The sequence below is a fragment of the Elgaria multicarinata genome, chromosome 1 (genome assembly GCF_023053635.1).
Source record: "Elgaria multicarinata webbii isolate HBS135686 ecotype San Diego chromosome 1, rElgMul1.1.pri, whole genome shotgun sequence".
Lineage (NCBI taxonomy): Eukaryota > Metazoa > Chordata > Lepidosauria > Squamata > Anguidae > Elgaria > Elgaria multicarinata.
In genome coordinates this window covers 33,234,911-33,262,778 of record NC_086171.1, presented here as the reverse complement: position 1 = coordinate 33,262,778, position 27,868 = coordinate 33,234,911, and the positions used below count along the sequence as shown (strand labels likewise).

The 27,868-nt window shown below is 43.9% G+C and overlaps 1 protein-coding gene across 1 annotated transcript in view; it reads right to left on the bottom strand.

Annotated features, from left to right (window-relative positions):
* ADARB2 (adenosine deaminase RNA specific B2 (inactive)) overlaps window positions 1–27,868 on the bottom strand; it is a 484,223-nt gene that overhangs the window by 9,164 nt on the left and 447,191 nt on the right. Inside the window, exons 8-9 of the mRNA XM_063125777.1 lie at window positions 26,498–26,666; window positions 8,941–9,122 (exon numbers count right to left, since the gene is read on the bottom strand). Coding sequence (XP_062981847.1) covers window positions 8,941–9,122; window positions 26,498–26,666 — 351 coding nt within the window. The remainder of the gene's footprint in view (window positions 1–8,940; window positions 9,123–26,497; window positions 26,667–27,868) is intronic.

Genomic DNA, 27,868 nt, shown 5'->3' with positions numbered 1-27,868 from the left:
CACACACGCATTGCCAACGAACCGCCCCAAGTAAAAGCAAATTACATGCTATCCCCAGACGTTTGCTACCAACAGACAATCCGTTCTCATGGAAAATAAAATGTAGCAAACTCATGGAAGCTAAAATCCATAGGAAGCTGCCTTATACTGAGTCAGACCCTTGGTCCATCTAACTGGGTATTATCAACACTGACTGGCAGTGGCTCTCCAGAGTTTTAGGCAGGTTTTTTCCAGCCTTACCTGGAGATGATGGGGATGCAACCTGGGACCTTCTGCATGCAAAACATGGTCACTATACCACTGAGCTACAGGCCCTCCCTCGCAGCATCAATAAATGTATTTGGCGATTTAGTGATGGGATCCTTCAACATTGTGGGTGCAGATTGCAAGAGCTTGATCCCCTGTTTTTCAGAGGAGCATTGTTCCTGTGGAAGGGGATGTAAGGAAATTGGAGAGGTAAGTATAGCACAGCACCATAGCAAAGCACAAAGTCTGTGCTATAGTACCTACCTCTTTAACACTGGAGAGACTGAATCTGGGAGACTTGTGCAGTGGCCTTGGGCCCTGCATCACATCCAGGTTGATCTTCAGTATATGGCCTTGGTTGGACAAGTCACTATTTCTAGGCTTCAGTACCCCACTGTTCCTAATTGGGGACTATAATCAACAATCTTTGAGGGCTGCTACCAAGGCAAATACAATGAATCCCTTCTCAAGACACGGTCCCACAGTATGGTCTGAAGGCATGTGGGGCGGCCACCTTGTTGAAGCTAAGCAGGTCTGGGTCTGGTCCGTGCTTGGAGGAGAAACCACCTGGGAACCCCGTGTAGCCACCTTTAGTTACACAATGGAATAAATAAATGTAATAAATAAATAACTTTGCAAATGAACATGGTAATGGAAATGATAACTTGTGGTAGTAACTGGAGACTCAGGTGGCCTCTTATGCATCTCCAAAAGGAAATGGTGCATCAAAAAAAGAGAACAAAAGAGGACACAAATTTGCGTAACATTTGTACACGCTGGGGAAGTCTGTGACCCACTGATGTCTGCACCTTCTCAATCTGCTGTCCCAGGGCAGTCGATGGGAAATTTCAGTCCCTCTTCTCCCTTCTTTTTGTTCTTTTCCTTTAAATTGGGTTTGGACTAGACATCCCTTCAAAGAGAGCAGGAATGGGCAACTTGTGGCCCTCAAGAGTTTTGTCTTACACATCCCATCAATGTTTGAGAGATTATGGGAGTTTATAGGCCACCCCATCCAGAAGGCCAGAACTTGCTCAGCCCAGAAATTGATGATGCCTTCAAAAAGAGTCTTCTGAAAGCTCTTCAGATGCAAAAAGAGAGTCTTCTGAAAGCTTTCCTCTTTAAAGCAGGACATGTGGCCATCCTACTGGAGTCCTTTGGATCAACGGAAAGTCCTTTAATAGACAGGGCACAGGGCGTAAGACTCTTACCCTGTAGCTCCATTACCTTCTGCTCCTACTTTTCACCACATGTCATATGTCCCATGCCTAGATACAAAGGTCTCTGGCCCCAACTTTGGCCAATGGCACAGGACAAAGTGGGTAAGCATGTGCATCTGCCTGGAATTTTTAGGTGCCAAGGTTGGGGAAGGTGGTAAGAGACTTGGGACTAACCACCTACCTTCCAGCAAACTGTGTTTGGGTGCTACAAGCCTCCTTTTGCTTTTTCTGCCCCTCTATAATTTGTGTTGTTGGTCATCTGACTGAGGCTGCAATCCTAAGCCCATTGACTAGGGCATTGGTCCCACTGAGTTATACTGAGACTTACTTGTGAGTAACATGCATAGGATGCATCCACAATTTATAATTTGCTCTGATGATGAAGCAGATGGCAGATGTGATCCGCTGGGAACTCTTCCAAGACCAAATGTGATGAATGGGGGGTTCTTAAGAACAGAAATGAAATATATGGTCATAGCAATTGAAATCAATGGCGAATGGGTTTAAAGCAAGTGGAATCTGATTCTGCTTGTTAGCCGGGTTGTGGACTGTGCTGTAAATCACTCAAAAAGTATGAAGTGTTGGAGGGAACCATCATAACAGCAACCTCAGCTCCTCTCTTGCGCTGCTGGTGCTAGGTGTGAGTGTTGCCATGTGGGGAGAGGTGAAAGCTCAGAGGCAGATCACATGGTTTGCATGTATAGGTTCAATCCTAAGCATCCCAGGCCAGGGCTGGAGAAGACGTCTGCCTCTGAACCATTGCTGTCACTCAAAATAGGCATCACTGGGCTAGCTGGACCCATAGGCTGACTCAGTATAAAGCATCAGAGGGTTCCTCACTTCCTCCTTCTGACAGGAGCTCCTCCAGCCCCCTGAAAATACTACACAGAGGGCTGGGGGACCCTGCTGAATGGGGTGACCTGTAGTGCAGGGGAGAAAGGGGGATCTCCAAAAATCTGGCAGAGGCATTAGCAAAAGGCGGGATACAAATAAATATCGTCATCATCATCATCATCATCATCATCATCATCATCATCATCATTACCATCATCTTCCATGACCAGAGACCTTCCATTCATTGGTTTCTATTCACCACAATGCTGCTAAGATCATCTTCTTGGCTCATCGCTCTGATCATGTTACTCCACTTCTGAAATGTCTTCATTGGCTTCCAATTCACCTCAGAATCCAATATAAGCTTCTCCTGTTGACTTTCAAAGCTTGTCACAGTCTAGCTCCTTCCTATCTTTCTTCTCTCATCTCACATTATTACCCTGCTCGTGCTCTTCGCTCATCAAATGCCATGTTTCTTACCCGCCCAAGGGCCTCAACTTCTCTTTCTCGGCTTCATCCATTTTCTCTCGCTGCCCCTTATGCCTGGAATTCTCTTCCAGAGCATTTGTGGAACACGAGTTCAATTACTGTTTTTAAAGCTCAATTGAAAACTTTTCCTTTTTCTACAGCTTTTAGAACTTGACTTTGTTCTTACTTTCACTTAGAGGGGATCTACACTAGTATATGAAACATTGTTTTTACAGTCATTGAACGTTTTGTTTTTGAACGATTTAAAACGTAGCAGTTTTTAAAACGTTTACTTACGTTTTCTCTTTCTGGGGGAATGCATTCCTTTTGGCCACACTAAGAAAATAAATCCGTTTGTTCTATTTCCCTGTCTGCCAATTTCCCCTCCCACTTCCTCTTCTCTCCGAGACAATCCTCCACCTACAAACAATCCACCAAGTAGCCTCCCAAAAGTGAAACTGGAAGTGGCTGCAAAAAAGAGGCTTGAAAGAAAAAAAGGCTCCAACTTTGGGCGCGGAAATTACATAAACATGCCCCCCAGGAATGCGATTGGCTAATTAAGAAATACAGGAAACCCATTTAATACGATGAAATCGGCCACATCATACCAAATAGAATGACTTATTTCAGAGAAGTTCAAAATAAAAACCGGAGAACAGACAACAATAAAACGTCACAAACTGAACGTCATGTGGCGTAATACTACGAAATTGACACTTAAAAATGGTAAGACATGTTCTAACTTGACTAGTGTAGATCCCCTCACTGTTAGTTTTATTGTCCCCTGTGCCTATCTGGTGCATTCTCTTCTTTTTCTTATTGTTTTCTTATGATTTTATTAGAATGTAAGCCTATGTGGCAGGGTGTTGCTGTTTTATTCTTTTACTGTGTACAGCACCATGTACATTGATGGTGCTATATAAATAAATAAATAATAATAATAATAATAATCAACAGAAGACAGATCTCGCAGCCAAACCAGCATAAGCAACCGTGTGTAGAGTTCTCCACCCTCTTGCTGCAATTAATGTTCAGGCAAATGCCCCACAGAAGGTAAGCTCAGAAGCGAAAGAAGGCCTGCTTGCCCAATGCATGAATGCTACCTCACACTATTGCCCCGCTCGTGCTCTTCGCTCCTCTGATGCCATGTTTCTCGCCTGCCCAAGGGCCTCTACTTCCCTTGCTCGGCTCCGTCCATTTTCTTCTGCTGCCCCTTACGCCTGGAACGCTCTTCCAGAACATTTGAGAACTACAAGTTCAATCGCAGCTTTTAAAGCTCAACTAAAAACTTTTCTTTTTCCTAAAGCTTTTAAAACTTGATTTTGTTCTGACTTTATACTGTTAGTTTTACCCTACCCAGTGCCTGTTTACCCTACCCTGTGCCTGTTTGCATTCTCTTCCCCTCCTTATTGTTTTATTATGGTTTTATTAGAATGTAAGCCTATGCGGCAGGGTCTCGCTATTTACTGTTTTACTCTGTACAGCACCATGTACATTGATGGTGCTATATAAATAAATAAATAATAATAAAATAAATAATAATAATATTTTCCCATGTCATGATATCATTGCATTGTGGGCAATATCCAACAGGGCTCCACTGGTTTTGTTGCGCTCGCGTGAGCAACCACTTGTGCAAAGGGGCTTTCATACTCCTAAAAGTAATGCCATAAATGAGTGGAAATGCTCATTTCCAGATGGCAGTAGATCAATGGAGCTCCCTTCTGAGTGCTCCGCTGACTTGCCTCATTCCGGAAACAAGTGTTCCCACTCATTTTGGGTTATTTTTAGACGCGCAGAAGCACTTGGGCACAATAGGATACCATTCCTTGCTTCCTAACACCTGCCAGGGATAACTAATAGCATGGAGAGACTGAGCAAGGAAATGCACAACATGATGATGTCATGACATGGGAAAGGGGAAAATGTCACATGAGGCCACTATTTTCAGCAGCAGACCAGTTTTGACTAGAATGGCCCTGTTCAGATGTAACTTGGGGAAGGGTGGTTGGCTAACCACAGTGCATGGTGGTTACCACTAACCACGCAGAGTCCTCCTGGCCTGCCTAACCACCCTTCTTGAACGTGTGTAGCTTCTCCTTGAGCTGCTGCGGGGTGCAGGATTAGCCGCTGTGCTCCAACTGCTTGGAGAACCATGGGAAGCGGGTTTTGTGCTTCTTGACATTTGGCTGGAGATGTTTTCGCTTTATGTAGCATCCACAGCATGGAGCGCTCAGGGTTGCTGTGCTGATACAGCGTCAAGGGATTGAAAACATCTCTTTTCCCTGCTAGGGATGTGGTGGACTTCCTGCCACTCGGCCTGCCAGACTGGTGTCTGTGACCCTTCACTGTTGCCCACCCCCATTCACTGCACTGTGCAAGCACTAAACAGCTCTGTGAATTCCTGGGTTGTGCTGCATGGCTGCCTGTCGCCTTAGTGAGCCACCATTATGAATAAAAATGGCAGCTTGTTATTCTGCACAAAACGTCTTTTATGGAAATTGTGGGTGTATAGCGGCCATTTACTCAAGAATATTCACACCTCTAATGGCAGCGCTAATGGCAGCTATATGTCAATGCTCGGTTAACTGTGGGGTTAACCACAGGGCCCTGACAGACAACATGCTAAAACATGGTTAGGGCCGCTAATCCTTTTGCAGCATGTGGTTAGTGAGGGTGGTTAAATCATGGCCATGCAGCCACCATGGTTAGGAAAAACGCCCCACACACGACACGCTAAGCCATCTCAAAACACTTAACCATCATAGCTTAGTGTGTTGTCTGAACAGGCCCATAGTTTAGTTCTGTGCTAAGTATCCAAAGTGAAAGCACCCTTCAGCTTCTTGACACCCTCCCCTTTCCTCAAGGGAGTCCCATTTCATTCACTATTGCTTTTCCCTGGTGCTTAGGTTCATCCTTAAGCACATCACTGGATTGGGAATCGGTTTAAATCTGTTCTTAAGTAAATTTTTATGATCCGAGGCTTTAGTTTGGTTTTAACACTTACAAAGTGCTTTAAGGTTTTTGGATGAGAGGTGATATACATGCACAGGTGCCAAGTCTAATGGAAAGATTGCTCTCTTGGAGAATGATTGCTTCCAACTCTATAGCTTATCTGGTCAGCCAAAGATGTGTTTAATGATGCTTAATGGTGCAAGCCATTTTAAAAATGTCTAGTAGGACTCTGGCATAGAATAAGCCACCACAAAGGTCCATTTTGTATGTTCAAGTAGTGCCATGTGGTAAACCATTCGTGTGAGCTGCTCCTCGAGAACCCCCTGGGCAATTTTAACCATGCTAGCACAGAAAAAACACCCCGTTTGCACTGACAAGGTTAACCCCTGGGTAGGGTGATCATATTTGGGAAACCAAAAAAGAGGACACCTAGTGTATGTGTGGGGAAGCAGCTTTCTGAGTCCTGCAGAAAGTACGTTCTTCCCCCGCCACCTTAAAGAACCCGATTGGAGTGGAGGAGGGGAAAAGATTTCATTCTGCACCACCACCATCCACTCCAATTGGGGCCTTTTCTATAATGTCCACGAATGACCCACTTTCCCCTTTAAGACCTCAATTGGAGCTCGGGGTGGGGGAATGATGTGCCTCAAGAAAGCATGACATTCCCTCCTGCCATGCTAATGGCAGCCTTAAAGGGGAAGGTGTGTCATTCCAGGACATTATTGAAAATTATAGAAAATCCCCCGACACCATGGAAAGAACAAAAACCAGGACAAATCCGGGGAAATCCTGACAGTTGGTCACCCTACCCCTGGGTTAATATTAATTTAATCACAGAGACACCTGCTTACACAGATAGGTGATGATGATGATGATGTTCATTTTTATACTGCCCAATACCCAAAGCACTTGGGCAGTTTACAACAATTCATCAGAGAATAAAATATAGCATAAAATATAAATATACAAGATATAAAACAATTTAGACAGTTAAGGAGAGTTTATAATGTGATGTTGCCTATACATGGTTGTGTAGATATGAACTGGGACAAAATGTCAGGCCACCTTAAAGCAATGACTGGTTGCACCAATTTAAATACAAAAGTACTTAGGCCACTTTAGGCATTTAAAGTCTTCAGGACTTGGTTAACTATCAAGCTTATGAACTTATGAAAAGCAAAATGCCAAGTACAGTGAAATCTATTTTAATTGGTTACTGAAGGCAACAGTGAAAAGATATGAGTACTCAGCCCCTCGTGATGAGTTGGGCCTAATATATATATATATATATATATATATATATATATATATATATATTTCTAAAATATAAAAACATACACAAAATAAAATGTTATTACACAGAACTTATGACATTATCTAGGATAAATCGCAAATATTCAGTAAGCAAAATGAATGATTATACAGCTATTTGTATGGCAGAAGTTTATATAAGGCTATATAGTATCATGATATTTTATATTCCACTGGTTTATAAATAAACTTCATCTTTTCAATAAATGCATCCAATGATTGTCTTTCTTTGAACCTTTTATAATATGTAAGTTTGGCCAGAAAGGCCTCTGTCAAAACATATTCATATCAACTTTACATTACGGGAGATCTTGGAGATCAAAATTACGCTATGGTTTGTCTATCTGTAAATAAACAAGAAAATAATTCTAAATCATCCTCTAAGATGTTATCCTTTAAATATCTTAGAATTACCACTTTAGGAGTTAAAGGAATATCATTTCCGGCCATGTGTTTTATTGCTTTTAATAGTTCCTGCTAAAACTATTGTATGTGAGAGCAGGAGCAAGAAATATGTAATGTCGAAACCATGTGGTTTGACAGCTCCAGCATTTCTCTTCCTGGAGGTTATAGATTTTTCTTTCCACCCAGAAGGCAGGTTTAAGATACCATCTGAATTGGATCTGGTGCAAATTGACTTTAAGTCTGGCAGATAATGTCCCCCCCACCCCCACAGATTTACACTGGGTCAACTGCACTGACGGAAGTGGACTTTCTACCCCTTCCTTTCCAGCCTGAAAATATTACACACAGCATTAAAAGTGCTTGCTGAACAGGGTGAGTTGTAGTGTGTAGGGGAAGGGGAAAAATTGAAAGAGCCCTTTCTTTTGCTGAAGGATCCAACCCATCCCGTTCTTTGATTACTTGATCCAGCAGCAACTGCGTGTAGCCTCAAGCCCTTAATGGCAATGATCAGTTAAAAAACGCACCAAGTGGAACGTGTCAATAGTTTAGTGCTGTCTTTACATGGGATGGGTGAGAAATTCATTGGGTTCTCGTTTTAATGGCCCCGTTCAGAAGACACCTTAAACCATGGCTTTAACTATGATGAATAAAGCAAAAAAGCCTTATTCACTGTGATTAAAGCCATGGTTTAAGATGTCTTCTGAACACAGCCTGGCTTTCTGGCTTAACTACCATGGTTAAAGCCGTGGTTTAAGGTGTCTTCTGAACGGGCCCAATGTAAACTTACCAAATTTGCACTTCCCAAACGTGTGCATGAAAATGGAATGCAGCGAGATGGCGACATTCACACTTCCCTGAATTTTGCGATGCAGTTCGTGAAACAGAAACATGTGCACAAAAGTGTGCAGAACAGGGGAATATGTCCCCCCCCCCCATTAGTACAATAGGGAAAAGTGTGCACAAAACTGCATCATCACTTGAAAAAAAAATTACATTTTGAAAATGGTGCATATTTGGAAAAGCGCATACAAAAATGTGTTCATTTAGATAAATATGCATACAAATACATACAAATTCTCATTTGGGCTTTTAAAAAATTCGAATTCACAAACTGATGCAGAAATGGAACAGAACGAACTTAATGTAGGAAAAATGAGAGACCGAGTAGAGTCAAACTTGGTAGAGTTATCCTTACTTAATAATATTTCACAATGAATATCCCTGGGCAGGAATTCTCTCTGGGGAAGGACAACTGCCCCAAACACAACGATGGAAACATTTCAGCTAAGGCTGCAGTCCTATCTCCACTTACCTGGGAGTACGCCCCATTGAACCTCATGAGACGTACTTCTGAGTAGAATGTGTCATTATCAACAACATCAAAGAAAATGGAGAATGAAGCAAGTATTTTGTAGATGCTCTTCAGAAGGGTTCTTGTAGGAGCTCAGCAATGCTAGCAATGAGAAAGCAGGCTGTTTATTTTTCTAAGCAAGCATGGGCTTACCACTCAGAAGCAGCTGATTGTGCCGGTATGAGGATGGAAGTTGGCCAACATCTTCCAATCTATGGCTCATCACCCGTGAAAGGTGACCAGGGTGAGAGAGGCTTCCCACAATAATGCTATGCAAATACACAGGCTCAGTGAAGTAGCTAAGGAGAGCACCTTGCAACCCAAGGACGTTCCACCTGGAAAAGAAGTTCAACAGTGAGAAAGCTGTTCAGCAAGGCAGGAAATGACAAAGAGGTAACACTGAGGTGTCAAAACAAGATACGTACATAAGAGAGGTGTGTGTGTTTAAGTTTGCTTTATTTCAGAGAGAGGAGCTGGGCCAGGTTTAAACTGAGCAGGATGCAATACTTTGAAAATGGTTTGAAAACTGTCTATGGAATGTGTCATGGGCCTCAACAGTTGTCAAAACCACTATAAACTGTTTTAAAGCAGTAGTGTAGATCCTACCCGGGTCTCTCAGCAGAGCGGGTGGAGTACCCATTTCCCACCTCTTCCTCGGCTGAAGTCTGATGAAAAGGCTGATGTTAGGTGACGAGGCAGAGAATGAACCATATGCGGCTAAATGCAGGGAAGGATCCTCAACCCTAAATTTTACATCGGTTAAGCTTATTTGGTATCCAGATTCTCAAGAGTACCAGGTTCTCTGACTACTACAACAATGGCATCTTTTGATACTTAAAACAGGGCTGTTCCTTTAAGGATCTGAAGCTGTTGTCAGACCGCAAAACAGGGTCGGCGTTCTGCATTTGGTTTGGTGGGTCATACATTATGTAGGCTTTGGACATTTGCTCATGTCTCTTCCATTTTGAGGAACTAAAATGATGATACGCATTGGGTCTCTGATCTTAAGCACACATAGCTTGTGATCTACAGGTTTGCACTACTTTGCTTCCTGCTAGAATCTTGAGGTCCCCCATCTAGGCAAAATAGTGGTTCAGGTAGGCACAGAAACCATTTTGGGACATGCTTAACAACAAAGTACTGGGGCTGCAGACCCCCTCATCATTTTAAATGAGGGTCAGTCAGAGGTGCTGGAGGTTGGCCCTTCACTTTGCAGCATGCTGGCCTCCCCCTTCTATTTTTTAAAATTAAGATAAAATCTTTTTAAAAAACAAAATTCATTTTTTTTTGAGAACAGGGAGCTTGGCTGGTGGAACATAGGGATTTCTGACATATCAGGATCTGTGGCCAATCAGATGTGCAACATAGGAAGCTGCCTGATGGACTGGGCTGTGCCCATGGCCACAATGGTGTTCACGAGCACCATGTTGGGACCCCAGCACTAAGCATGAAGGAACAGAGTAACTCTGAGCATATGCTCAGCCCAGGAATTTGTGATTGGGACTAGAACCAAGCTCACAAGTCCTTTCACACAAAAAATCCATCCCTGACTTCCCTCACAAGAGCTCTTTTTCAACAACCTAACTTTATTTTGGCATGTTCAGAGGGGCGGGTGTTAGTTGTTATTGTTAGACAGCTGGGAATCAGAAACACTTGATGATCTGCTGCAAATCACCCAGAAATCTACCATTACATCCTGATTTACCTTCTGCTGACTCCTGCCACAGAGTTTTGCATGACCAATGTATTATTGTATTATTGCATTTATATCCTGCCTTTTTTCCTCCAAGGAACCCAAGGCTGCATACGTAATCCTCCTCCTCCTCTCCATGTTATCCTCACAACAACAACCCTGTGAGGTGGGTTGGGCTGAGAGTCTGTGACTGGCCCAAAGTCACCGAGTGGGTTTCCATGGCTGAGTGGGGACTAGAACCCGGATCTCCCGACTCCCAGTCCGACACTTTAGCCACTACACCACACTGGCTCATTTTGAATTCTTTGCCCACAATTAAGGATGTATGAGAAATTCATTTCAGTTCATTTTTTAAAATCAGGATTTACCATGTTCGCATTTTCTGGACCAAATGTGGACTCAGACGCAATCTGTGATCGAAGTCTGTACATTTCTGAGCTTGCACTGTGATTTGCAGACAACCCCCCCCCCAAAAAAAGGAAGTGCTCGACAGTGTGTGAAAAATGCACATGAAATAACATGTACTTTTGAAATATGTGCACAAATAGGCTTTAATCAAGGGGAGAAGGATGCATGCATTTCAAAGATGCGCACACTTGATGGGTACATTCAGGAAACTATGCATGGATTTTCATGCCAAAAACAAAGCTTGCAATCTGAAATGGACTCAAGTCAGAAAGATCATTGAATGCAATTCAGAGTACTTTGTCAAGCTTGAGTATTGCTGATGCACACATCTGTACCAGCAACAAGAACTCCCACATGTGCACTCAGAAGTCTTGTTCAAGATGATGATCTAAAGGCATGAACACATCACACACAGGGTATCTGATTTGTCCTCTTGGCTTGAGAAGGGGGATTGACATTTGTCCCTGGAAGCATGAGAGAGGAAATGGCAGAAACATTGCGGTGCGCACAAGTATGACCTGTGTGTTCGATACCCTAGTGGAACGCAGCTGTCCCATGGCAGCAAGCCGTATGAAAATCACTAGGCCTGATCCAGCCGCAGCACAGCACTTTGAAGTCCCATTGATTTCAGTGGAAGGTCATTATGCACACAAGTAACTCTTCCACGGAAGCCAATGGGATTTAAATGTGCTTAACTTTCACTGGGTTGCACCTGCTGTGCTTCCAATTAGGCAGTCACGTTCTCCAGTCCTGAAACCAACACAGATCTGCTGAAGACAGTGGAACATAAATGCAAGTGTGTTGCCTTGCGTGATTTGCAAAGCCGACCATATCACACCCGTATTCACTGGCTGCTAATTAGAGCTAAACTGGATGTCGTGGTGGAAGACATGTGTGCTTAAACACATATGTGCCCAAATCAGAAAAAACAGTTAGAGGGAGGGACTCTTAACATCAAGAGGGGTCCAAAACTTTCTCCCTTCGCTGCAGCCTTTCCACATGGTTTTCTCTATGCTAAGCACATTTCTGGAACTGAAGTCTGTCTGAAGAGGAAAGCAACTGGGATGGCAGACAATAGCAAGGTAACCTGTATAGCAGGGGTCCCCAACCCCCAGGCCACGGATCGGTACCGGTCTGTGGCCTGTTAGGAATCGGGTCGCTGCTTTCACCCACCCACCCCACCCCACCCCAGCATACCTAGGCGCAGGGCACCATCTCGCCTGCCCAGCTGAAGCGAAGCCAGGACGCTGGGGTGGGGTGGGGCGGCTTCGGAATGGCACACCCAGCTGGAAGCCACTCTGGGAGAGCGACTTCCGGGTGCGCCATTACGAAGCTGCCTGCCTGCCTGCCTCAGCGTAAGCAAAGCCAGGATGCTGGAGTGGGGTGGGTGGGAAGGCTTCCCAAAACCATCCCCTCAACACCCCCCCCCCCGGGTCTGTGGAAAAATTGTCTTCCATGAAACCAGTCCCTGGTGTCAAAAAGGTTGGGGACCACTGCTGTAGAGGATTCTGATTCCTCACCGTTTTGGTACTGCAGAAGATCCACACTCTCCAACCCTTTGTAGTTGACTGGGCTAGATCGGTCTTTTCACACAAAATATCAGCTGCCATTATGTATAATTTGGTCCTTAGTTTACAGGTGTTGCTGCTGTTTTTTGAGGCCTTGAACAGCTTGGGTCCATGGTACCTTACAAAATGCCATTTCCTGCACATTGAGCTTTTTCGAATGAGTGATATATAGCATGCTCGTTACTGGCCACTCACGGATGTTCGTGGGTCCTTTGGACGCCACCATCCCCCTCCTGTGTGTCTTCTGCTCCTTTTCTCAGTTTTACCGGCACAAAATAAACCTCAGAAAACCCGACTCTTCTGAGGTTGCACAATAAAATGCCCACTAGAGGGTGCTGTTCCATTGAAATGTACAGGCCACGTGGTCACTGCTTTCTTCTCTGCGTAATTGTGCTCATTTCAAACACGGAAGAGAACCAGGAAGACAGCAACAGTAAGGAAACGTGATTCTCCCCCCCCCATCTGATACTAACTCCCTTACTGGTCTTTGGGAAGCAGGTTAAAGCTTTCCTGTTTTGTTAGGGTGAAAATATATGAAACATCAACATAGCTTTCCTACCAGAGAACTTAGCCCATGTTCATCCTCCTTCCTTAACCTGGTGTTCTCCAGATGTTTTGGGCTATACCTCCCATCATCCCCACTAGGCAATGCTAGCTAGGGGGTGCTGGAAGCTGTAGTCCAACACATCTGAAGGGCATCAGGTTAGGGAAGGTGGATATACACAAAGCTTTACCCCAGTTCTCGAATGTCAGTCCTTTAGAAAAGCTTTATTGGGGGTAAAATGCCTTCAACGAGCTTAGTGGTTCATGAGATGAAATATAGGTGACATTTTAGAAAAGGTTAGAGAAATTTTGCTATTTAAAGCAACATCCAGCGGTTGCCATGCGAAAAAGAAAAGAAAACGCATTTAAAGTGCAAATCTGTACCAGCAGGAAGCATTATGTAGCTAATTTCTTACATCATTGTTCTTTTCATTAATTAACATTTCTCAACCGTTAGTGCAATAATTGCAGTGCCTCTGTGCTGTATGTCTCTTTCCATGATTAATAAGGAGCCATTATACTTCCCTTTCCTGAAGCAGTCAATTAACACGAAATACTTTCCATTAATTACCGAATGTTTAAAGCCAGCATGCTGTACCTGGAGAGCAATCTGCTCACGGAACCTGCGACAAAAATTGCTTTCAGAAGTTCTTTTTAAATTTTATTCCGCGCGTGCACACACACACACACACACACAAAAGAGCAAACCACAGGCAATTTAGTTGGTTATATTAATTTGCTTCAGAAGCAAGGCCTGCGAATGTGAAACATCTTTTAATCTCATGGAAGACAAGGCAGCCATCTGGCTGCTGAGGATTTCGGAGTGAGCCTGCCCCTGCCTCCCTCCCTAAATGCAGGTCATTAAAGTAATGTGTTCATCCTACATAAAACTCAAATGGAAGATAAAAGGTAATATTTATATACAAACAATTTAGTCCCACCATTTAAACAGCCATTGGTTTTATGAAACATTTGCTTTAGTCTATCAGATTTGCATACCTTCATTTGTGTGTGTTTGTGTGTGTGTAAGTGTGGTCATTTCTGAAAATATCTATCTATCTATCTATCTATCTATCTATCTATCTATCTATCTATCTATCTATCTATCTATCTCTATCATCCATCCATCCATCACATTAAAAGCAGATTTTATTGTACTGGTGGTACTGGAAATTAAGAATGAAAGCAGAAGAAATAGCTATGTTCTGTGGATGTTAAACAAGTTAGAATTTATTGGATAATAGAGTAAAATCATCAGAAAGCAGTATTTTCTTTCAGGTAGAATTATATGTATGATCTCAATATCTTTTTTGATGTTTTAAATTTGACATCTGCCTTGTTTACTTGACTGAAAGTGAAGAAGTATATGTACGGACAGAATAGCCTAGTGTTATAAACAATAAAACTGAACTGACTGTGAACTAAAAAACATATCCAGAGTTTGAATGTCATCGGTGTCTTCTTGGCCTTAAGAAAGAGCCCTGCTGGATCTCATCAAGGGGTTCATCTAGCTCAGCATGCTGATTCTGTCATCCAGATGTTGCCAGGAACCCTACAAGCAGGTAGTTAAGCCTCTGGCCCTTTTCCTGTTGTTTGCCTCAGCATCTGGTATGGTTCAGCCGGCCGAAGTGAATCAGGCTGAGTTGGGACAGATTTGGGAGACGTCCAAATTATTATTATTATTATTATTATTATTATTATTATTATTATTATTATTATTATTTATTTATATAGCACCATCAATGTACATGGTGCTGTACAGATAACACAGTAAATAGCAAGACCCTGCCGCATTGAAGCCGAGCTCCTCAAAGTAGGCCAAATCTTAATCTGAAGACTAACGGAAGACACCCATGAAGATTTGACACTCATGAAGACTGAAAACATTCATGAAGATTTGGGTCACAATCAGGGTGTCTTCAAACATTGATACATTTGTCCCCTGGCTCTCCATATAAGGAAAAGATGAGGGTGGGAAGAGGGGTATGGGAGAGGAGTGGGTGTCGTTTTGTGACTGGGAGCTCTAGCTTTGGATCACAGTGAATAGTTTTACCAGAACTCTCTAATCCCAGCGCTTTCGGGGAGAGATGTTAAATTAATATATTGCAGGGCTGATGGAGAGTTCAAAGTGCTTTACTAGTTCCCTCTCTCAGGAACAGGGACTTCAAAAGAAATTTGGAGGATTGTGTTGGACCTGGGAAGGTGTAGCTTTGGGGCCTTGCTTGGAAAATGCTGGATGTTCAAGTCTTTCTGCCTCTTCCACTGTGTGCTTCACATCCATCAACCAGCCCTGCCCTGTTGCACCCTTGCATTTTTGATGCCAATTAAGCAGAAAACAAAAATGTCTTAAATGGTTTTATATTCGTAGTAACGACTCTCTAAACCCTGCACATTTTGCAGGTTTCTTGCTTAGGGACACCTTTATGACATACGGCATTTTCATGCAAATTATCAAGTCCAAAACAACACACATGGGGTGGTAAAGGGAAGCAAGTCATTGCCATTCAGTTCTGACAAGGAGAAAAAAAATATGTTATAGCCATTTGTTGATTCCCAGTGATAGTCAATGGAGGCATGAAAATTAATGTGATTTGGACCCGCGTAGAAGCGGGCAGGCTCCGAATTGGTCCGAGCTGAATTGGGCTGTTTTCTCAATCAATGAAATGGGGTCCAAACTGAATTGTGTGGTTGGTGCATGGACCTAGCATCTGGTATAAAGAGGTAAGGTACTGCTCCTAGACATGGAAGTTCTATTCTGGAGCTCTGATGCATATGTGGAATTACATCGCCTGAAACAGCAGTGAACGACATCTGAACGCACACAAATTTCTGGATCATGATATAGGTTTTAAGATCCATTTGACCAATTAATATTTATTAGCAGCGAATCCTAGGGATTTTTTTTTTGCAGGTTATATCTCTGTAGCACATACTAATTTTCCTTAGAAGCAGATTTCTTTGTCACATCAAAGTTACTCCTTTGATATTTATGCACATCAATGAGGATGCTTCCACACAAATAAGTATCTGGACTATCAACACTGGGAAAAAAATTACTTTTTTGCCATATGATCTAACTGCTGGTGCAGTAAGTTGGTATGACTTTGGATGTGGTGGATTGACCTTCACAGATTTCCCACTTCCATAGGATGGCTCTGCCCGTTGCTAAATCTTCTTATTAAAATGCATCAAAAACATAGTCCTAGTTTTTCCACAGGGGGCAAACCGCATTGGGAGGAATGTCCTGGAATCTAGGGCCTAGCTCGCACAATCAGCACACAATGTGGTGACGGCCACCAAATCAGACAGATTTAATAAAGGATTTGACAAATTTGTTGAGGATAAAGCTTTCAATGGCTACTAGTCAAGGTAGTCATATCCTACCTCCAGGATCAGAGGCAATATGCCTCTGAATACCAGTTGCAAGCAGAAAGGCGCTCTTGCTCTCATATCCTACTTCTACGTTTCCCACAGGCAGCTGGTTGGCCACTGGGGGCAACTGGATGTAGGCCTAGATACCTAAGGCCTTGGGTATGATTCAGCATAGCTCTTATGTTAGGAATGCTTCTTCATATTAAAACTCATGTACATATGGGTGAGTTTAGCCTTCTCCCTGATAAGCTAGTAGCCTCCGATAGGCAGGGAATATATATGAAGCAATCAGACAATGTAATTACCCATAATGACATAGGCCTTAGCTAGACTGAAGGTTTATCCCGGGATCACCCCGATTCATGTAAATGACACACAGGATATCCTGGGAACAGGCAGGGATGACCCCGGGATAAACCTTAGGTCTAGCTAAGGCCATAGGAACCCTCGGTAACCTGCTGTGATAAATTTGCTAGGCACTTCGAGGAGAAAGTTGCTCGTACTCATTCGGAACTTGATGCCACAGTTATCGCAGCGTCTGGGGAGGTGTACAGTGCCCCATCTAATCATGTTTTTTGGGATCAGTTTCAGTTGTTGCAGCCTGATGATGTGGACAAGACGCTTGAATCAGTCGGTCCCACTACATGTAAGCTTGACCCTTGCCCATCCTGGCTAATTCGATCTAGCAGAGGTGGATTGGCTGGGTGGGTCCAGGGAGTGGTAAATGTCTCCCTCTGTCAGGGAGTGGTGCCTGGTGCCTTGAAAGAGGCCCTCCCTGGACCCAGAGGTATGTGAGAACTACCGCCCTATTGCTAATAACCCCTTTTTGGGCAAGGTGCTTAAGCGGGTGGTGGCTGGGCAACTTCAGACGTTCTTGGAAGAAACGGATTATCTGGACCCATTTCAGTCTGGTTTCAGGCCAGGGCACGGCCTTGGTGGCTCTGATTGACGACCTACTCCAGGTGAAAGACAGAGGGAGTGCTACCCTGTTGATCTTCCTGGATCTCTCGGCAGCTTTTGATACCATTGATCATGGTATCTTACTGGGTCGGCTCTGCGAGATGGGAGTAGGAGGCACTGCGTTACAGTGGTTCCGCTCCTACTTGCGGGACCGATCGCAGAGAGTGGTATTGGGGGATTCCTGTCCCACCCCATGGCAATTAAGCTGTGGGGTGCCACAGGGTTCTATTCTGTCCCCCATGCTGTTCAACATCTATATGAAGCCGTTGGGTGAGATCATTAAGGGGTTTGGGGTTGGGTGCCATCAGCATGCTGATGATACTCAGCTCTACTTCTCCTTGTCGTCGGAGTCAGCTGGGGCTGTGAATGTGCTGGACCAGTGCCTGGAGGCTGTAATGGGCTGGATGAGGGCCAATAAACTGAAGCTGAATCCTGATAAGTCGGAAACTCTGTGGATTGGTGGTTCCCGAGTCCGGGAAGTGGGTAAGCGGCCTGTTCTGGATGAGGTGGCGCTCCCTCTGAAGGAGCAGGTGCGTAGCTTGGGAGTACTCCTTGATCCATCATTGTCACTGGAGGCCCATGTGGACTCTGTGGCATGGAGTACTTGGGGTCAGCTTCGGCTGATCCGCCAGCTACAGCCTTTCCTGGAAAGGGGCAACCTAGCCACAGTAATGCATGTACTGGTAACTTCCCGATTAGACTACTGCAATGCACTCTACGTGGGGCTGCCCTTGAAGACGACGCGGAAATTGCAGCTAGTGCAAAATGCAGCAGCTAGACTGCTGGCAGGTACATCTTACAGAGCCCACATAACACCGGTTTTAAAGGAACTGCACTGGCTGCCTATACGCTTCTGGTCAGAATTCAAGGTGCTGGTAATGACGTTTAAAGCCCTAAACGGCTTGGGACCTCGATACTTGAGAGAGCACCTCTCCTTATATATGCTTGCCCGAGACCTTAGATCTGTTGGAGGAGCCCTTCTCCGCATCCCACCAATGCAACATATACGTTATGATGGGACAAGGGAGAGGGCTTTCTCTGTGGTGGCACCCCGACTGTGGAATGCCCTCCCCTTGGAGGCCCGATTGGCGCCAACATTGATTGCATTTCGACGCCAAGTAAAAACATGGCTTTTTAATAAAGCCTTTGATGGTTAAACTCACTGGCACATTGTTTTAACTGCATCTATTGCTTTTAAATTATATATTGTTTTAACTTGGATTATGGTTTAATTTGTTTTTAACTGTGTATATTTATTGTTTTATACTGTATGTTTTTATCTGTACACCGCCCTGAGATCTTAGTGATATAGGCGGGATATAAATATTTTAAGTAAATAATAAATAATAGTGGTGAGATGAGACAAGGAGGAGCTTCTTGTGAACATTTTCTACCACTGCAAAATTCACACCCATTTTCAGGGGTTGCGCAAAAGAGGAAGAAAGTCCCCCCCCTTCCACTCCTGGTCATGCATCAATCCAGCTTCAGCACCTCTTGAACCTTGGACTTTCCCTTCAATGTTCCTCTCTCCAGAACTATTTAGCCTGTTTTTGGTCCTGATCAGCTACTGCTTCAGTTCTGGTTTTTAAGATCTTTCTTTAATTGGCCATATTCTTTCTGGAAACAGAGAAGTTGTCACATAATCAGATTCAATGGCAATGAAGCTTAAGGGTGAGGCCCATTTTCTAAAATTGGAGGCAGGGGGAAGAAGCTGAAGGAAACCTGGCACAACATTAGATTGAAATGTTCTATAGCCCAGGAACAGTGTTAGCACATCTTCTGAGAGGGCATCTACACGTCATACTGAAGGCACTTGCGTGCGCCTCCAGTGCACCCCAAAAACGATAGTGTAGATCCTGCCCCAGAGACGGAGGAAGAGGCGGAGGAGGAGGAGGCTGGGGAATCCGGCCACGTCCTTGCCGCCGCTGCCTACCTCCCCGTTGGCCTCCTGCTGCCAGGGAAAGAGCAGGAGGCCGGCGGGGAGGTAGGCGGCGGTGGCGGCAAGGACGCAGCTGGATTCCCCAGCCTCCTCCTCCACTGTCTCTGGGGCAGGATCTACACGCAAGTGCCTTCAGTAAGACGTGTAGATCCTCTTTGAATGTTAGAATATAAGAACATTCAGTTGAGCAATCTCCCTCCAGCCATCTGAAGTCCAGGGATAGTTTTTTACAATGTCTTCTCCTGTTTGTGTGAAGTAGGCCTAGGAGAACCAAGGAAGTGAAATGAACAAAAATATCAACAGCAATACTAATTTCTCGAAGAGGTTGTGTGTGTGTTTAGGTGTTAAGAATGTAGCTGTGATTCTACTGCTCTCTTCATAGATGACAGTTTCAGAATTAACGTGATTATGCAGAGCAAATGTACTGTTACATTCTGGGCTCTCAATATATCAAAGTGACTTGTCTTGGGAAGAAGACATATGATGGATTGTTTGACGTTTTCTTCTAATTGTGCAAGACTTTTAAAATGTCCCCTTCAAGGACATGTTCCCTACTCAGATAATGTATCATTTTAAATAACTTTTGTCACAGAGCAAAAACTGACTTATCTGCACTTGGATAGCTGGATCCACAAGCTACTCCAATGGAAATATTTAGATCCTGGAGGTAGATTTTGCTTGATCATTTTTCATAAGCAAACTGTTTTTCAGTTCATACAAATGGGGAAAGTGTGCATTTCGCATTCATTGACTAAAACATGAAAATGCACATTTTTTAAAATAGAAAAATGCATTTTTTGAATGTAATCACAAGTTTGGGAATGTGCAATTATTTTTCAGGTTTCCAAACAGGTCAAGTTTGAATGTTTTGCTAACTGAAAAGAAATTTTCATCCATCCTTAGCTAGTGGTGAGCTCAGCATTGCAATATCAGGTGCTGTCCTTGGTGCTGAACAGTCAACGCTTAAGTGTCCTCATCATGGTTGCTTCCAGTAACAGTAGGACATATTCTGGAAGTAGCTTTGTGGTCATCCTTTCCCCATTTCCCCCCACAGTATGTAATGCTCCTCATATTTGTGCTCCCCAACTTTGTACTTCTCTTCCATCCCCATCATCTGAAGCACTTTTGCCTTGTTTCATCAGATGTTGTATTACGGTCCTGAGCATATTCTAGGTGAGCAACAAGAATAAGTTGTGTGACTGAAAGAGAGGGGCCACAGCTCAGTAATGAGGCACAGGCATTGCATGGAGATGGTCCCAAATTTGTTTCTTGGCATCACCAGTTAAAGGATCTCAGGAAGACGGATTGAAACGACATTTGCCCAAACCTTGGAGAGCCAATCAGTGAAAAATTCTTTTAAAAAGGTATTTCTTAAAGTATTGGTATCCTGTCTTTCTGTCCCAAAACATGACCTCCAGCAATGCTCTGACCTGGTGTGACAGTGAAAAATAGGAAACAGAAAACAGGCACCCACTAATCCATTCAAGGAAGACACATCCAAGAAATGGAGCTCCATCCTCCATTGCAGAGCCTGCATAGAGCTAGATGAACTCCAAGGTACCTCCCAAATCTATGATCCCAAGGGGCTATCCTTGGAATATTTCCAACATTATGTGCCACATCAGCCATATTCATATGTTTTGAATGCACCACAGTCGACCCAAAGGTCGGAGTGTCACTTCAGAAGGCAAGTCAGCTTAATCCAAGAAACTGTGAAGGGTTTTCAACATCTATCAAAGGGATTCTGATATTTTTGTGCCTCCAGGAAGAAGTGGCTCTACGACAGTTTTATGCCTTGCAGTCCTGTAGCCAAGGATTGAAGTCGAATGCCAAGCATGTTGAACTTCACAGATCCCCTAAAATAAGCAAAGGTTGCTTGGAAGAAGGGCTTGGCTGGCTGAGGCCAAGCTGAGCAAGTGTCATGTGCATAGTGACAAGGCTTTGCCATTTACTGTGCGGACGGATCATGCAGACAATTATCAAAGCTTCCTCTGATATTTTCACGCAATAAGGATTGTTATTCATGCTATTCTGTACACTCCAGAACACCTGCTGCTTTTCTAGTTATATGACAACTCAGCTATTATTGGTTTGGAAACTGGAACTACTGCATTAGGGTTTGATCTGTATTTTAGCAGCAGGTGGCACATCTTTTTGTATCTGGCAGTGAAAGACCGAGGCCAAATTCTGATTGATGCAGAAAGGGGTTAAATAAGAAAGAGACGATTGCAAATTGACTTGCATCATGTGCACAGATTGTCTCTGGTTGGGGAGCTAGCTGTGTTAATTGATTTCCACTTCCATTAATACGTAGCTTTTCAAGTGGGTTGTTTTTCAAAGCTACATATCCCAGGATCAAACCTTCCACAGCCAACTGATGTGATCCCGACAGTCTATCACGAAAAGGCTTGCAAAAGCTATAATGTTTGATATTTTTTAATGTGTAACTTTTCTCTTATATGCAGTTCATTTTGCTTCTATCCTTGTGAAAGCTTTTTCAGAAGTAGAATTAAAGTCTTCAGGATCCGAGTGGAAAAGGAAGAGAGACTTCCAGCAGATGGGACTGGGTTGCCTTAAACCTGGTGCCAATGCACTAATCAGTTGACAGAGAAGACATTACAAAAAGAAAAAGAAACAATACATACACAAAGTATGTGTAGCTACTCAAGACCCTACTCTAAGAAGGGCCTTGAGGAAATTTTTAAAATTCTTTATGCTTCTCATATTGTCCTAGTCTAAGGCTCCTTCCAACTCTATGATCCTATGATTCTACAATACAACAGAAAGAACCATGTGCTTTACCTTCCGGTTAGCCCCTAGACAATGTAACATCAGCCTCTGGGAGTTTCTGGGTTCCAGCACCTTGGTAGGGTTGGATCCCAGCGCCAGGTGACTGAGTCCATGAGCTGCCGTTTTAAATTTCTCACAGGGCCCTGGAGTGTTGCTAAATTAGGAGCAATGTGCAAAATTAAAAAATGGCAGCTTGTAGTTGTCTACTGCTTACAATGTCAAAAGGGTTTGGCCAAGGATCCCTTCAAACCTGGAGGCAGCCCCATGTAACATCCAATGCCACTTTCAGGATCAGGAGTTCTTTGAATTCCAGAGAAAGGGAATTCCAAAACTTACAAGTGGCCTCAGATATTGCCTCTCAGTAGACTTACTGCACAGAAGGTAATGTTGGATACTAACAGAGAATTTACTTGTGATGAAACCTTCCACTCACAAAAAGTTGCTGAATGCTTTGAATGGTAATCAAATTGATGAAACTGCTTTTTTTGCTTACAAATACCTTGTGAGCAAGGAAATACGATAACAGCTGTTGGATAAATTATTAATTGTGCATTATTCGCTTGGCTCCAGTAATTCTTTCCAATATATCAGAAAACTGCTACTCTGGTCCTCCTTCCCTTTGTAAGTCATGCAAAATAGGTTGCTTAAAAGCAACTGTGACCAATGTTCTCAATGTGGATTTTTCTCTAAATCACTAACCCCCCCACCCCCGAAGGGGAATGGAGTCGAAGGACAGTTTTGTCAACAATCTCATTTAGACAAACATCAATTCATCTGAGCACTTGCATCCAGTGCAAAACAAAACAAGCCAGTGCACCAATGTATGAGACATACTTTCAAAGGCGGCCATTGTTACATTATATTCTTTTATTATGGAAAGTTTTCACCATTCAAAATAACTGCATTAATATCTATTTTCTTTTAAGAACTTATTTTATGTGGTCATGGTGTAATTTAGGAGATCTTATAGGTTTGGTTGTTCTTTTCCATGGACACCACTCTTCTCAACCATTTCTAACTCTAGTGTAACTCTAGCCAGTGTGTATTCCTGGTGCATGAGCCCATGTCTTATGGCAAAAGTAGCACCCTCCAGAGAAAGGCCAGGAGGATGTTCTATCTTTCTTGCCTGTGAGGATTATGAGATGTGGAGTTCTTTCTCACGGAAAGAACTCAAGTAGGAATGTCACACCATGCAGAACAGGACCAGTCAGGGGTAAAAATAAATAGGGAAAACACCCCCACACTGAAATCTGAGCAGGATGGCAGAATGTCCCTTCCAAAGTAGGCCTGTGTTAGCCCTTTATGCATTCTCCCTGATGCCTGTTCCCAAGTCACAGCACTACCTATACATTTCAGTCTAAAAAAAATAAAAACCAACCTGGATTGCTACAGACATTTCTGTGGCACAGGAATTAAAAAGTATCATGATGGTGACTTCAAGTATCAGGCAGAACTTTTGACACAGAGGGCAGAAGACAACCTGGTCAGCAGCACAGGCTGAGGAGGCATTGGAAACCAACACTGATCCTGATAGTCAGGAGGCCCCTGAGTAGCACTCCCTGAGGCAGATTCTCTGAGGGACTGTCCCCCTCCACACCAACGGGCCAACCCTCCCCAGTGCCCACTCCCCAGGAGGGACTAATCTTCCTAGGCTCCAGGTCTGAGAGCTGCACTGCAAGGGAGCAGAACTTCAGAGAGGGCTCAACTGGAGTTGGGACTCTGTTGGACTGAGATATTGGTCCCTGTGAACTGTCCAGGGTCCTGAAAGAACTGGCTGTCACCACCCTCCTTGTTCTCAGATTCAGTTTGCGACCTTTGATTGCCTCTGCAGTCCTTGTCTGATTGTTTTCTACTCTCACCATCCATTCCACAGTGCTGCTTCCTCCAAAGCCCCTCTCTGAAGTCAGACTCACAGGGACTGATCAGCAACAGGCACTGTTGACTTCCCCCAATATGCAACCTATGTGTTTCACCCATCACAAGTGACGGTGGTGGCAGAGGCAGGATAGGTGGGTAGGAAGAGTGGCAGGCAGAGAAGCAGGAGGAGACTGAACATGGCCTTATCCTGAACTCAGGAATCGAAAGAAGTCCCTAAGGGAAGGCTCTCAGAACCATGAGAGCAGGGCACAGGAACCCCTGGCCTGTGGGCCTAATCCAGTCCACAGATGTTTCCCATCTAGCCTATGGAGAGGTCTCCTGGGGGTTTTGGAAGGGGGTGAGGATCCCCCCATTATCTCCAGTCACTGATCATAGGTAACAGGGGGTTTCCTCTTCTCACCCTCTCCCCAAGAGGAAGGGGTGGGGAGAGGATTTCTCTCAGCTCAGTGCTCTAAGTGCTTTGCAGCAGCATGGCATCTCCCATGGGGGAAGAGACAGCATGGGTAAAGCAACCCTAGCCAAGGCCATGGTTTGTCCCTGCTTTGTCCTTGTCATACCTTTCCCCATAGGGAAGGATGCAGCATGGGAAAAGTAGCTCTGAAACAAGGGGGAATGGTTGATATTAAGGGCTTGGCCACACCCTGTGATATCCCCAGGCCCGTGGAGGTCTGGGTGGCCATTTGGGCCCCCACACCAACTTGGGTCTCCTCTCCTGCATGAGAAGAATCACTGAGAAAACCTCAACCCTGTACTTCTTTCCTGACACCTACGTGGTTAGAGCCATCTAAAAAAAACCAAGTGCACATTCATATTAATATGTAATTAATAAATAATAACATCAACAATTAGAATAATTTGAACATCAAAACAGAGGTTACTTTTTTGATCCTGGAAACCCAGGTCATGAAAATGGATCACATTACTTTACAGCTGTGGATGTGTGCAAGGAATCTTTAAATACTCCAGACTGATTTTGTAGCAGACAACGGCAGATTTGTTTGGAGAAAATGCACCTCTGGACACTATATTGCAACTGACTTCCCCATCAATATTAAAATATAATCGTGGTTTCTGAGGTTATATTTAATTTACTACCTATCGACATGCCGAAAACCAGAAACAGCATCATTTTGGTTTGGAATCTTTAATTTCTTTAGTCATTCAATTCTGCCTGTGATTTGATTTGGACAGTTTGGTTATACTCAGATGCAATGTAGAAATGTTGTTGGAAACTTTCCCCTCATCTCTTTGAGGCAATGCATTAGTGGTAGACTCGACCTAACAACATTATTTTGAGACTATTTCATTATCAGTGTGTCACATTCTTTTGATGTACTGTCATTGGACTCTCCTATTATTCCTATTGGATCAACCATGCAAAATACCCACCGTGATTGTACAATATTATTGGCTTCAACACAGACCATCTAGGTAAACTGAGACTGAAAAAGGAACAGTTTTGTGCTGGTGATACAGAAACCATCAGAAAAACATTCCTCCTCCTCCGTAAAGCATGATCATCCTCTTACAGTACCCACTTGGGATTGGATCCAGTTTCATGTTGGATCAACTGTGCTGACGGAAGTGGACCTCCCTGCTCCTTCCTTCCCACGGCAGCCCCGCCAACCCCACCCCTGGCAATGCTACACAGAAAGTAAAGAGATTCTGCTTAATGGGGTGAGCTATGGTGTGGGACCGGGGGTGGGGGGGAATCACCCCAAATTGGGCAGAATGACTTTCTGTGAGCAGAGCCCTTCCTTTTGAGGAAGACTTCCTAGATCCAACCCTTGATCTTAAAAACTGGTGCATTTCTAACCTTTATGAACTGGTTTGTTTAGCCTTGTAGAGGCAGAGTCAATCAAGGGAGAGCTAGGAGGAAAAATCATAGCTGCCAGGGAGCTGAATAATATTATTTATCAATAAAATAGTAATAATAATGGGCTCTTATCATTGTGTATAAGGTATATACGTTTGTTGCAGAGTCACAGGCCTATGAAAGGATCTCTCTCTCTCTCTCTCTCTCTCACACACACACACACACACACTAAAGCAGCCCTCCTCAACCTAGGGCGCTCCAGATGTGTTGGACTGCATCTCCCAGAATGCCCCAGCCAGCTGGCTGGGGCATTCTGGGAGTTGTAGTCCAACACATCTGGAGCGCCCCAGGTTGAGGAAGGCTGCTCTAAAGTAACATAGGGGCAGATAACTACTACACCACAGGATACTTTAAGTTTCCAAAGCATCAGCATAATAGCCCTGATCCGATGGCTCGAGTGAATCTACAAAAGCACCGATGGACAGACAGGGCTCTGCACAAGCAGGGACTTCAGCATTCACTTCAGGGCCACAGCATATTCAGGGAGCACATGGACTGTTTCTGAATGGTCATGTCAGTGCTTATTGCCATACATTAAAAGGAGGTGATTATATGGCAACAACTCTCTCATTTCCTTAGGACTTAATTTATTCCCCCCACTGGAAAACATAACAATTTCTCCTATCAACGACATTTTCCCACGCTTGCTGCCCGCCTGCTTTACAATTCCACTCTAATCTTACCTGGCAATTTTGTCTGTGCAAGACATGGTGACGAGCTGCTCCCCCAATAACACGCCATCCCACGTCTGGACTGCACTGGGACACCGAGCTGGGATGGTTCCTTCCCCAGATTCGATCTTTGTTCGCAGGTGCCCACGGTACTTTCTTACTATGTGCTTGATGCTGTTCACTGGGTTTAAAAGAAAAGAAAAACAACCACCAGATTGAAATGTAATGTTTTTACATTTATCTCCTAATGCAAGGGTAGGGAACCTCAGGCATGCAGGTCAAATTTGCCCCCTCTGGGGTCCCAATCCAGCCCCCTAGGTTCCCTAGATGATGATGCCTCATTTTCCTGGCTACATCCATTTCTCCATCTGCCGATCATTGGGTGGTTTTCCAGCTTTGCACATTTCCCCAATGTTAAAGGGTTGAAATTCCTCTCATAGAATCATAGAATAGTAGAGTTGGAAGGGGCCTATAAGGCCATCGAGTCCAAACCCCTCCCCCCCACTCTCCTAAGGATGAGAGCTTCTCCACATGGGGCTTATATCGTGCGATCAAGATTGGTTGCTCATGGAAGTTTGGGGGTCCTTTAAATGACAACCTCAACCTCAAGGACCCCTCCTGCAGTTTATGACCTTCACCCCGCTTTCAAAAAGATCACAGTTACCCGATAAGGGACATTAATCTGATCTATTGGCTGTATGAAAGGATGGCATTGCACTATAATCATATCACCATCTAGTGGTTGTAAAACAAAACATATAGAACTTCTCAAGACTTTCCTTGACTCAAATCACACGTCCACCCGTGGAAGGAGCCAATCTTAATCCCACAAAGAATTCAGAAGCAGAAAGCCCTGGTAAGGATGCAGGATTTCAGCCGTGTGTGATGAACCCCTGAGTTACTGGCAGAAAGAGTATTAAGCTAAAATATGTTCTTTTTCTGATTTTGGGGTCATCCCTTTTTCCTTTGGCCCTGCGCTCCACCAGAATGTGGCCTCCAAAAACTGCTACAAAATCAAATTCAGCCCTTGCATTGAAAGAAGTTCATTACTCCTGTCCTAAGATGAATAGTGATGTATGATTTAGGCTGTCATCCTTTGCATATTTGGCTGGGAGTCAATCCTGTTGAAGTTTGGGGCATTTCTGAGTTAAAATCGTTTTACAAGGCTCTCATCTTATGCACATTTTTACTGAGGAGCAAGATCCGTTGAGCTTAGTGAATTCTGTGTAAACATTGAATAAGATTGAACTACATGACTGTGACCCATATTTTAGATGGTATGCTTTAAACGGGTACAACCTTGCCTCTCATATCTTAAAATGGAAAACGGTATTAAGAAAATAAAAACTAGTGCTCTGCTGAAAATTTCGACCATTCCATTTT